The 13,224-nt window shown below is 45.1% G+C and overlaps 2 protein-coding genes across 2 annotated transcripts in view; one reads left to right on the top strand and one right to left on the bottom strand.

Moving 5' to 3' along the window:
• The window catches only part of LOC102022593 (chromosome unknown open reading frame, human C15orf57), a 17,656-nt gene extending 17,397 nt beyond the window's left edge, over positions 1-259 (bottom strand). Inside the window, exon 1 of the mRNA XM_013512648.1 lies at positions 244-259. The gene's annotated coding sequence lies outside the window, so the exon portion shown is untranslated. The remainder of the gene's footprint in view (positions 1-243) is intronic.
• A 72-nt stretch (positions 260-331) lies between these two features.
• Rpusd2 (RNA pseudouridylate synthase domain containing 2) lies at positions 332-3,760 on the top strand. The gene is made up of 3 exons (XM_005381243.2): positions 332-980; positions 1,791-2,087; positions 2,380-3,760. Exons 1-3 carry the CDS (start codon positions 375-377, stop codon positions 3,112-3,114), a joined length of 1,638 nt encoding a protein of 545 aa, XP_005381300.1. The 5' UTR covers positions 332-374; the 3' UTR covers positions 3,115-3,760.
• The last annotated feature ends 9,464 nt before the right edge of the window (positions 3,761-13,224 follow it).

The following is a 13,224-nucleotide window of genomic DNA, read 5'->3' on the forward strand; positions in this document are numbered from 1 at the left end:
CTGGCCTTGAGGTCACTTTGTAGCCCAGGCTGGTCTCGAACTCGCAACAATCCTCCTGCCTCAGCCTCCCGAGTGCTGGGATTACAGGCGTGCTCCGCCACGCCCGGCCTTATTTCATCACATTTAAGAGAAATGCCATCGAATGTACCCGATCTACTCCTGCCATGACTTCTCCGCAATACAACCCCAAAGATTTCCTTTATGAAATAACGTGAGGTCTCCGGGGTAGGAAGATGCACTTACGATAAGACATTCCGACACCAAACCTCCTAATTTCGCGCACGCTCAGACCCGGCCCGGGCACCTAGCCTCATTGATTGGCTGATGCTGAGTGACGCCATCAAACCGCGACGCTGCGTGGTGGCTGCGGGGCTATGCGTCTGGGTAATCGCTGGTGGCTGGGGCGTCTTGTGCTGTGGTGCTTTGACTCCCTACCGCTCTGCTGTGCCAGGACCTGGGGTGGTTGTAGGGGCCGGATGGCAGAAACACTGTCCACGGGAGTCGGGGCAGCGGGCGGACTGAGGGCTCCAGCTCAGCAAAACGGAGACGGTGGTAGTGACGCTAGGGGCGAGCCGCTCCTGGGGCCCCCAGAGCCAGCGGGCCCTGTAGCCGAGCCGACTCCCGGGAGCGGGGAGCAAACCTCCGCTCCAACCGCCGACGCAGGCAAGCGGAAGAAGCGGCGGGGCGCTGCTGGAGAGCGCGTCGTGCCGCCCCCGAAGAAGCGGCGAACTGGGGTCAGCTTTGGTGACGAGCACTTCGCCGAGACCAGTTACTACTTCGAGGGCGGCCTGCGCAAGGTGCGACCCTATTACTTCGACTTTCGGACCTACTGCAAAGGCCGCTGGGTGGGCCACAGCTTGCTGCACGTCTTCAGCACCGAGTTCCGAGCCCAGCCGCTGGCCTACTACGAGGCAGCAGTCCGGGCCGGCCGCCTGCACCTCAACGAGCAGCCAGTGCATGACCTCAGCGTCCTGCTCAAGGTGAAGTTCTGGGGACACCCTTGTGAGTAACACTGGCTCACCGTGGTTGTGAGGAGAGGCAAAGCAGTGTCAGCACTTGGAGATCCCCTCTCCCGTCCCAACTGTCAAACCACGGGTGCGGTCCAGTTCTCCCATTTTACAGATGAGGAAACTGAGGCTCAGGGTAGTTCAGTGACTTGCCCAAGAGCATGTCGTCAGCCGTGGCAAATCTATGTATGGAGTCCAGATTTCTGAATTTAGCAGGATAGTGTTTTTCCAAGGTCATAAGCAATGACTTATGAAGCTTTTTCCTCTATTTAAAAGACATTTACTGCGGGGCATGATGATGTAATCCCAGTCCTGTAATCCCAGTCCTCAGGAGGCTGAAGCAGGAGGATCACTGTGAGTTCGAGGCCAACCTAAACTACATAGGGAGACCCAGTCTCAAAGCCCCAAAAGCCAGGTGTGGTGGCACAGGCAGGAGGATTGCCTTAAATTTGAGGCCAGCCTGCACTATGTATTGAGTTCAGGACCAATCTGAGCTATATAGTGAGACACTGTCTAAAAACAAAAAAAACCCAACTTGATTGTAGAATATATACCAATAGGCAAAACCAAAAAACATCCACAATCTCATCACCCAGGGATATAATCATTAACCTTTGTGTTTGTATTTTCACACCATGAGATCATAGGATGCAACACTGCTTTCTCTGCTTACGCCTGTATTGTGACCATTCTTCCATGTCAGTAAGGAATAGGAGGTGGGTGCGACTGACTGGTTGTAGACTGCTGGTGTCCAGGCTGATGGGTTACCTGTGTTTTTGGCAGGACAATGACTTCTTGAGGAACACGGTGCACAGGCATGAGCCACCAGTCACAGCAGAGCCTGTTCGCCTGCTAGCTGAGAACGAAGATGTGGTGGTTGTGGACAAGCCTTCCTCCATTCCTGTCCACCCCTGTGGTCGCTTTCGACACAACACAGTCATCTTCATCCTGGGCAAGGAACACCAATTGAAGGAGCTACACCCATTGCATCGGCTTGACCGCCTAACCTCAGGGGTGCTCATGTTCGCCAAGACAGCTGCTGTCTCAGAGAGGATTCATGAGCAAGTTCGGGACCGGCAGGTGAGCTGGGCTGTCTCCTGCAGGCTTAGTACCAAGCACATTAGAGCCTAGTTTACTGAACGATTATTTCAGCCCTGCCAGGTAAATGTTTTTTTAAACTCACATTTTCTAAATGAGTTAATGGGATTTAAAGAAGTAAGTAAAATGTTCAGGATTACTAAACTCACAAGTGGTGGAGCTGGGCTTTGAACCCTGTTTGATCTAACTGGTGCATTCCTTACCACTCTGCAGAAGGTGTCAACTCCTTGAGCTTAGGCTTTGTGCTGACTTTCTCCCTCTTCCTCCTGTGTAGCTGGAGAAGGAGTACGTGTGCCGAGTAGAAGGGGAGTTCCCCGCCGAGGAGGTGACCTGCAAGGAACCCATCCTAGTGGTATCTTACAAGGTAGGAGTGTGCCGTGTGGATCCCCAGGGCAAGCCTTGTGAGACCCTGTTCCAGAGACTGAGCTACAATGGCCATTCCAGCGTGGTACGATGCCGGCCTCTCACAGGCCGGACCCACCAGATTCGAGTCCACCTGCAGTTCCTGGGCCACCCCATTCTCAATGACCCCATCTACAATTCAGTCGCCTGGGGCCCTTCCCGAGGCCGAGGTGGCCACATTCCCAAGACAGATGAGGAGTTGCTCCGGGACCTGGTGGCAGAGCACCAGGCCAAACAGAGCCTGGACGTGCTGGACCTCTGTGAGAGTGACCTGGCCCCAGGACTCCCAGACTCTACAGCTTCCTCCTCACAGCTGGCCAAGGACAGCCTGGAGGAGTTGACTACCACTGCTCAGAAGACAGATGGAGTAGTTGAGGCAGCCCCTCAGGATCTGGGCACGATGGCCTTGGCATCAGAGAAGGCAGCTGAAACAGACGTTACAGATCAAGAGACAGACCCTCTCTGTACAGAGTGTCGACTGGTGCGACAGGACCCCTTGCCCCAAGACCTTGTAATGTTCCTGCATGCCCTCTGCTATAAAGGGCCAGACTTTGAGTATGTTTCACCCATGCCTGCCTGGGCTCAGGATGACTGGCAAGGGGACTGAGAGCTTCTTGGATGTGGGGGACAGGGATGAGGCAGGGACTTCCCCAGGGCCGGGTACTCAGGGTTTCTCCAGGAGTGGGGGTGGGCTCTAAAGGGACCTGTTCGTACTTGCTACCTCCTTCCTTCCTCCTCCAGCTGGAGTCAGGGTTATTTTGGCTTTGTAAATATATCCCCTTTTCTAATACCTTGTGTATCTGGCTTTCTTACTGTTTGTTTCTTTTCTTTTTCAAATTGAAGTAAAATTCACACAATGAACCACCTTAAGATGTATAGTTTAGTGACATTTAGTATATTCACAGTGCTGTGCAACCATCACCTCATATAATTCCAAAACACATTTCTTACCCTAAAAAGAAATCTGTACCTATTAAGCATTTCCTGTCATCCCCACCACCAGCCCGGGTAACCATTTATTAACATCTGCCTTAATGGATTTGTCTGTTTGTATAGGTGGAATCATATACTGTGTGACCTTTTGTGTCTTTCACTTAGCATAATGTTTACAAGAGTCATCTAATTTATAGCTTGCATCAGTATGTACTTCATTTTTTATGGCAGTATTCCACTGCATGGGTATACCACATTTTGTGTATTCATTTGTCAGTTGATGAATAATTACACTGTTTCTACCTTTTGGCTATTGCGAATAGTGCTGCTATGAATATTTGTGCTTTACAAGTTTTTTGTTTGAATACATGTTTTCAGTTCTTTTGAAATCCAAGAGTGGATTTGCTGGGTTAGATGGTAAGTCTGTGTTTAATTTTTGAGGAACCACCAAACTGTGTTCCACAGTGACTGAACATCCCTACGAGCAGTGCACAAGGGATTGCAGCTTCTCCACGCCCCGAAGATGATGCCCAAGGTTAACAGTTGTGGTAAGTGCAGTGAGGTGATGAAATCACAAAGCTGGTCAGTTCAGGTGCCAAGGTCCATCTGTCCTTACAGACAATGAGCCAATCCAGGTCAAACGAACACTGCAGCTAGAGGAAGCAACGACAGCTTTAGATAATTACAACACAACCAAGTAATCAGACCAACTCTTCCTCTTTGAATTAAAAAAGATACAATCATTCCTCAGTTATTCTCAGCAAATGACAATGAAAGACAATTACAGGGGACACTGTCTGGTAACCTAGTATATGGAATCACTCTCATAGCAGAAGGAGGTAGAAGGACTCCCACACAGAAAGAACACCAGAAAATGTACAGATGGTCATTTGACTCACATGAGTCAAGGGCCCTGCCCTGTCCAGAACATAACCATAAGATACAGAGTTTATTCCATTACTGTTTAATAGTCTCTTTGCAATCAGTTTGTCAGGACCGATAGCCAGGAGGAAATTTGGCATACATGGACATCAGGTGTTTGAGCATAAGAGCAAACAAAAATCACTGCATTTGAGCCATATGTGGAAGTTCAACTTGATTCCCTTGGCTGATGGAAAAGGTAGATCATCGGGAAAAAAAAGTACAGAATAAATACTGTCCAAGAGACTAACAGAAGATGAGCCATGTCAGAGGTGTGGGTTCAAAACACTGACACTAGTAACTTCCATGGGAATTAACAGAACACCTGTCACACAGTCTATCACTTTGCCAGAGGCAAGGACAAGGACAACCATCTTTTCCCAAGGCAGCCGGGAACAGGCAAGAGGCAACCCCAACAGACCATCCTGAGCTCTTTGTGGTTCAGTGTCCTGGAATGAGGCCCAGGACAATTCACTTTCTAGAGCAGACACTGCGCAGAGATGAATGGTGTCCAAGAACAATTAGGGTCTTTAAACCAGACCTGCAAATCAGCAACAGACTTCAGGAATGAGGCAAATGTAAAATCCAAGTCACCTGTCTTTCCTACTATTTATATGATTAGCGTTGCCTTTCTTATTCAACTGCAGGTGCTTCTGGCTGAATTTTTAAATGAGGGTTCCGGGGAGTAAGGCCACCAGAGTAATGGCCAAGAGCTTAGCGACTGCTTCTCAGAAGAAGAGAGCAGCCAGAGAAGTGGGGGTTGACAGGATGGAGCCTGTCCACATACAGATGAAATCCTATGGAATCAAACCTTCCTCTGCAGCAGGGCTACTTTATCAGGAAAGTAGGAGACCACCAGCTGTTTGCAAAAAACACTGAACAGCAGGTAGCAACCCAAGGCACCCACCAAGGTCAGCAGAAGCCCCAGCCATGGCCCAAACATTCAGGAAGCTGGAGCCAGGGACAGCAAAGCCCCATTTATAGAGGTAAGTGCTGCAGAAGGGCAGGAGCACGGATCTGTCAAAGGACCTCGGGGAGCTCTTGCAGCGCTGCCATGTCGAAAGTGAACCACAGTGACATGCCTTCAGGTTCCTCCATGGGCCCAGGTCTCAATCCTCGGGGTCAGCAACGTGGACAGCAGGTATAAAGCAAAGGTGTGGCTGGTGAAGACCAGGAGGAGGCTGAGCAGTGGGACAGCATCAGCACCACAGCCCCACCTGTCCCTGGGCCACACATTTACAGCCAATAGCAAAAGCATAGTCTGTATAACATGCTGTGCTAGGACAATAGATATCCATATAGTAAACAATGAAGTGGAGCTCCTACCTCACATCACATGTAAAAATCAACTGAAAATGAATCAAAGGCCAGAAGAGCTAAATGATAAGTTCTTAAAATAGAGAACTAAGTATGAATTTGGATTTGACGATGGATTCTTAGCTATGTAACACCAAGAATACAATCAGCAAAGTAAATGTATTTTTTGTTTGTTTGTTTGGGTTTTTTTTGTTTTGTCTTGTTTTTCTTCCGGTACCAGGAATTGAACTCACGACCTTGCTCTTGCCAGGCAGGCACTGTGCTGCTGAGCTAAATCCCCAGGTCCAACAAAGTAAATGTAAATAAATAAGATTTCATCAAAATTAAAACTTCAGTGAGCCAAAGTATACTATCAATAAACAACTGAGCATGGTGGCCCACACCTGTAATCCCACCATTTGGGAGGCTGAGGCAGGAGGATCACCTCAAGTTTGAGGCCAGTCTGTGCCACATAGTGAGTTCAAGGCTAGCCTAAACTGCACAGTGAGACTCTGTCTCAAAAATTTTAAAAAATTTAATTAAAAAAATAAGTAGGCTGGGCATGGTAGTGCACACCTATAATCCCAGCACTCAGGAGGCTGAGGCAGGAGGCTTGTTGCGAGTTCGAGACCAGCCTGGGCTACAAAGTGAGCTCAAGGCCAGCCTGAACTGCATAGTCTCAAAAAGACTAAATAAGTAAATAAAAATTTTTTTAAAAAGTAAACTGAAAAGATCTTATAGAAAGGCAGAAAATTCCAGAAATGGAATTGTTAGATCATTTGGTAATTCTATTTTAAACATTTTTTAAAGAATCTTCAGATAGGGGGCTGGGGATTTAGCTCAGCAGCACAGCACCTGCCTGGCAAGCGCAAGGTCGTGAGTTCGATTTCCAGTACCAGAAAGAAAAAAAAAAGAAAGAAAAAGAATCTTTAGATAATTTCCATATTGTTTTTCATACCAGTTGCACCACTTTACACACCTAACACTACATAAGGGTTCTAACTTCTCCACATCCTCTCCAGTGTTTACTTGTTCGCTTTCTTTCTTTCTTTCTTTCTTTCTGGCAATGCTAGAAATTAAACTGAAGGCTTACCCATGCTAGGGAAATACCCTACCACCAAGCTATATCCTAAGTCAACTTTCTGGTTCTTGATAATGGTCAGCCTAATAGGTATGAAATGAAAGAAAAAAATGAGATGTTCACTAAAGTTCATTCATTCAGCAGGAATTTGAGTGCTAACTATGTGCTGGGTAGGCTTTAGATCTATGATGGTGAATAAGAAATGTCCCAACCCAGTGACCAAAGCACCCAGGATGTGCTGCAGGACCTCTAGAGCTCATGGTTGGATTAACCCATGCATGAGCTTCCCCTATCACATCAGAATGATTCTTACTGAAAAGGAACAAGTTGTTCCTAAACCAGAAGATCAGACTGCACAGAAAAAGCTATTCTGAAAGAAATTTCAGTGGGGACAGTGAATTCTTGAAAATACATTAAGCATGAAATAAATGCAAATAAAAGTGAAAGAAGATGTCCATGCTCTTACAGAAGAAATGGCACAATGTGGGAAAGCTCATCAGCAGTTCCACACTGTGTATGTTAGAGGGGAGGAAGAGGCTATGTCCACACCTGGTTCTTTCTGGGATTCTGAATGAGAACATTAGCATTTGCCCATTTTGTCTTAGCTCCTCTCTTCTGCATATCACACTCTCTGGTCCTCTTTGTCCTAGTCACAACATTTTTGTCTGTTTTAGGGGCTCTTGATCTAAGGACACATGAATGGTGTTATGGTTTGTGTCTAGATGTGCTCTCAGAGTCTCATGCCATCATAGGTGGGGCTCTTTTAGAGGTGGCTGCACCTAAGTGTGTGATGCTGGAGTCGAGGGTGTATGATTACTAAATCAGTCTGCTGATTGGTTTGGCATGGCCCTAATTCCAGCAGCAGAAAGAAGCTGCTGAGGTCCCTTCCTTGCTCTGCTACCTTCTGCCCACCATGAACTGTTTCTCCTCTGCAATGCCTTTGTACTACACCACCCTGCCTTGGTCTGAAACCTCTACAAACTGAGCTAAATAAACCTTTCTTCTGTTAACTTTGGGTTTTGGGTATATTGCCTCAGCAACAAGAAGGGTAACTAAGACAAATGGGTTTGAACTTGTATGCAAAAATTTGTTTCCATATATATATATATTGTTGTTGTTGTTGTTTTTGTTTTTCTCCGGTATCGGGAACCGAACTCACGACCTTGCGCTTGCCAGGCAGGCGCTTTGCCGCTGAGCTAAATCCCCAGCCCCTTCCATATATATTTTTCTGAAGAAAAGAGTCTGTATATTTCAGCCCATCCTTTAAAGCTGCCTTGTCCAAAACTAGTCATATCTGGCTATTTTAAACTTATTAAAAATAAGCGAGGTGTGGTAGTACGCACTTATAATCCTAGCACTTGGGAGGCCGAGGCAGGAGGATTGCTGCAAGTTCCAGGCCAGCCTGAGCTATAAAGTGAGTTCAAGGCCAGCCTGAATTGCGTAGAGGCTGTGTCCACACCTGGTTCCTTCTATGATTCTGAATAGAAACATTAGTATTTGCCCATTGCATAGTGTGACCCTGCCTCAAAAAGACAATAAATAAATAAATAAATAAACTTATTAAAAGTAAATAGAATTTGAAATGTAGTTCTGTTGCATCAGCTGTATTTCCAGTGTTTAAAGCTGGTTTAGTAGCTACCATGTATGGACAACACAGGTAAAAAAACATTCCCATTTCTGCAGAAAGTTCCCTTGGACAGTATTTCTTCAAAAGGTTTCCAGGCAGGAGGCCTGGTCCATGTGAGACTGGGCCTTACGCGGAGGCACTGTGCACCCATCACACAGATATGGGTTCTGCCAAGCAGGGTCCAGGCTGGCACAGGTGCCCTAGAGAACATGGCGCTGTCTGCCTCTGCTGCAGAACTCGATGCTGTGGTTGGGTATTAAGAGGACATTATCATGGGTGATGAGTCCCACACTTGCAGAAAGATTCCATAAACAAGTACTACAAAGACTGTGAAAACACAGAGGAAAATAGACTCACCCACACTCCCATATTTAATGAATATATTTCTCTAGTGGAAAAACATTTTGAGAAATAGTCTCATCTTATTAAAAAGCTTTTGCACAGCAAGAGAAACCACCAACAGAGTGAAGAAACAACCCACAATGTGGGAAAAATGTTTGCCAGCTCTTCCTCAGACAAAGGATTATGGTCAGAACACAAAAAGAACTAAAAAAAATCAGACCTCCAAGTTTAAAGACCCAGTCCAAAAGTGGGCATCTGAGATGAATATACACTTCTCATGAAGAAATGTGAGCAGCAAATAAAAATATGAAAAAATGTTTAACATCAACTGGTCATTCAAGAGATGCAAATTAAAACAACACTGAGATTCCATCTTACTCCAGTAAGAACAGCTATCATAAAGAAATCAACCAATAACAAATGCTGGCGGGGCTGTGGGGAAACAGGAACCCTTTTCCACTGTTGGGGGTGTAAGCTGGTGCAACCACTGTGGAAATCAGTGTGGAGATTTCTCAAAAAACTAGGACTAGAGGTTTCATCTGACCAACCATTCCCCTCCTGGGTATCTTCCCAAAAGAATTAAAAGCATCATCCTACAGCGACATATGCACATCTATGTTTATAGCAGCAGAGTTTGTAATAGTCAAATCTTGGAAACAACCCAAATGCCCATCAGCTGGTGGGTGGATAAAGAAGATGTGGGTTGTTTTACATAAAGGAGTACTACTCTGCCATAAAGAAGGAGGAGATCAAGATATTTCTAGGAAAATGGATGCACCTTGAGATCAAACTCTTAAATAAATCGGACACACGTGTAAATACCACATTGCTTCTCTGGTGTGAGACACCGAAAGTGTAATAAGGACCAAAATGTATAATAGGTATTGTGAAATAGCAGGAAAATGTTCAAATGGGGAGAACGAAAGAGAGGGGAGGGGAGAAAGTAAAAGAAGAGAGAAAAGAAGGAAAACATGGAAACAAAGCTTCGTAAATGTGGAGAGGAGGAGGGGTTGTAGGGAGGGGAGGGGAATGGGGAAAAACTGAGCTATATCATGTACAGGTACAAATTCTCTATGATGAATTTTTTTTTTTTTTTTTTTTTTGGCATTTTGAGACAGGGTTCACTGTGCAGTTCAGGTTGACCTCAAACTCACTTTGTAGCGCAGGCTGGTCTCAAACTCACAACAGTCCTCCTGCCTCAGTCTCCCAAGTGCTGGGATTACAGGCACGCACCACCATGCCTGGATTGCTCTGATGAATGTGATCATTATGTATATCTACGACGACGACGATACTCTTTTTTTTTTTTTTCCGGTACTGGAATCGAACTCACGACCTTGCACTTGCCAGGCAGGCACTGTGCTGCTGAGCTCAATCCCCAGCCCCCATTATGTATATCTAAAACATACCAATAAAATCTAATTTGAAAAAGTAAAAAAAAAAAAACCAATGCTTTCATTGCCATTATAGAATTTACTGAAGGAAATTGACCTAGAGTTTATAAACATAAATCAAGATATTCAGATAAAAATATTTAAGAAAGTCAGAATCTCTGACAAAGCAGAGAGAAAAAAAAAGTTCTCAGAGTCAAAGACTTTCTGTTGGCCAGGCATGGTGGTACACACCTGTAATCCCAGCACTCGGGAGGCTGAGGCAGGAGAATCGTTTCGAGTTTGAGACTGGGCTACAAAGTGAGCTCAAGGCCAGTCTGAACTGTATAGTGAGACCCTATCTCAAAAAAAAAAAAAAAAAAAAAAAAAAAAACCAAAGACCTTCTGTTCAAAGACCTTCTTTCCCTCAAAAAGAAACACAAAAATTCAGTATTCCATGGTATCATAGTCAAAGGAAGAATATTTTTGTTTCTAACTTCATGGAAACTGGTTGGTCACAGCCTTAGGTCTTTATAAACCTGTTCATCATTAACTTTACCTCTTGGAGTTACATTTGACCCACTTTTACTTTATGCTGGAGATTTAAATTTTTTATTATTATTAGTGATAATAGGGATTGAATCCAGGGCCTTGTGCATGCTAGGCAAACATTCCACCACTGAGATAGGATTTTTCGTTTGTTTGGTACTGAGAATCAAACTTAGGACCTTGCCAGGCAGGCACTATACCCCTGAGCTATATCCCTGGCCCTTGAGATAGGATCTTAAATTGCCCAGGATGGCCTCGTACTTGCTATCCTCCTGCCTCAGCTTTCTGAAAAGCTGAGATTACAGGCTGTGCCACCCCACCTAACATTCCGGAGATTTCAACTGGAGAATGAGACCATCTTCCCGATGTAAGGAGAAGGAAAGTGGAACTGACCATGTCCACTAACTCCATCTCTAACTCAGCACGGGACACACTGTCCGGTGTTACTCCACTTCCCCAAGTCTGTCGGCATTTATGTATTCATCTTGGCCTTCCTAAGACAGGACTATAAACACAATTCAGCTTTTGTTCTACGAATCTTCAGGATGAAAACATTATTTAGTTTTCAGCCCAGTAGCCATCCCCAGAAGCTGTTATAGGGAGGTAGATGTTTTCACATGACAGCTTAAACCTGACCTGAGCAAAGAAAAATGTCTTGGGTTGGTGCTGCAGACTCGAAGAAGAATGCTGGACACTTGAATCTTTTTTGTTCTGGTCATGGCTGTTTTTCCAGACGATTCTTCAGTAGGACCACACCTCAGGATGGTGAGGAGCACACTGAACTTGCTTCTGTTTTTTTGTTTTTGTTTTTGTTTTTGAGACAGGGTCTCACTCTGTAGTGTAGGCTGGCCTTGAACTCACTTATGTAGTCCAAGCTGGCCTTGAACTCGTGGTGATCCTCCTGCATCAGCCTCCTGAGTGCTGGGATTACAGGCATGCGCCACCACACACAGCCGTGCGTTTATTCTTACCTGCCTTTTAAAACCAATCTCTCCAAATGTTGGAGCCTGGAGTCCAAGATTTCAAATTCTTCCTTCAGAGCTGTGTCTTGTAAGTGTTGGTGACACTAACTTGGCCTGGGCTGTGGACTATCACCAAATAAACACTGCATATTTTCCCCAGAAAAATCTCATTGCCAACAGAGAATGAGTCTCCCTAAAGCTAGGCCCAGAGAAAAAGGAGACCCATTTCCCCACATGCAAGTAGTAAGTGAGAAAGCTGGAATAATTGGGCATGGTGGCCCGTGCCTGTAATCCCAGTGCTCTGGGAGCCAGAACCAGGAGGATCACAAATTCAAGCCCACCTTAGATAATTTAGTGAGATCTTGTCTCATATTTAAAAGGGGAGGGGGCTGGAGCATGTAGCTCAATGCAAAGATCCTGGGTTCAATCCCCAGTACCGAAAGGGGGAAGGAAGGATGGAGGGTAAGGAGAAGGAGGGAGAGAGGGAGAGAGGAAGAGACAGAGAGAGAATATCTTGGTGATACAACTGTTCACGGTCATTTCTCATGGTCCCCGAGATTGAGCGGTCCTGCAATAGTTCAGGAAGAACCTTGGTATTGGTGGAGAATGGTTTCTCTGCACTGTTTATTGATGAATTTTGAGGGGTAATGGTCTCTCCCAAAGGTTCAAGCGTTCCTGTAGAACAATCTTGTCCAAGTCCTGCCGCTGCAGCTTCTCCAGTAGATGGCGCCCCTAGCTCTTTTTAATCAGCCTAGAGTATTCTATTGTTTGCCATTATTAATTCAGATATTTGTCTTTCTGGATTTTAAAATAATTTGGCATATTCTTGGCTCTTTATTCTCTCTTAGAAAAAAGGAAAATAAGCATAGCTCGGGAGATTATCAGAAATACATAAACTAATACAATGTAGCAAGTCAAAGTACTTTTGTAGGAAAGAAAAAACAGGTAAACAGCTAAACTCTAAAGAAGTAAAGGACAGAGGGATTGGAATTGGAATTTGTTAATTGAGCTTCCACTTAACAAACTTTTTCTTTATTTATGTGACAGGGTCATACTATGTAGTCCAGGCAGGCTTTAAACTTCTATCTTCCTACCTCAGCTTCCTGAGTGGTACATTGTATTTTCACAATTTGTGCAGCTAAAGGTTTTTTTTGGTGTGTGTTTTGTTTGTTTTATTTTGCTTTTGGGCACTGGTGATTTAACCCAGTTTACACTGAGCTACATGGCTACTTTTTGTTTATCTTTTTTTTGAGACATGGTCTCACTAGGTAGTTCAGGCTGGTCTTGAACTCACAGGTTGGCCTCAAATTTGCAGCAATCTTCCTGTGTCAGTCTCCTGAGTGCTAGCATTACAGGTATGTAGCCAAGCACTTACTTTTTTTTTTTTTTTTTTTTCTTAGACAGGGTCTTGCTAAATTGCCAAGGCTGGCCTCAAATTTGCTATCCTCCTGCCTCAGCCTCCCAGAGTGCTGGCATTACAGGCATGTGCCACCACACTCAGCTGAGACTTCTTTTAAAGAAAACAATCCACACGCCTTTTATTTATAGAAACTGGACACACTGATAGTCCTTTCCAAGTTTTCTAAGGAAGTCACCATTGCAAGAAGCTGGCAAAGCTCAGAAAGTAGCATGGGCC

This window comes from Chinchilla lanigera, unplaced genomic scaffold (assembly GCF_000276665.1).
Source record: "Chinchilla lanigera isolate Chin_1 unplaced genomic scaffold, ChiLan1.0 scaffold00015, whole genome shotgun sequence".
Classification (NCBI taxonomy): Eukaryota; Metazoa; Chordata; class Mammalia; order Rodentia; family Chinchillidae; genus Chinchilla; species Chinchilla lanigera.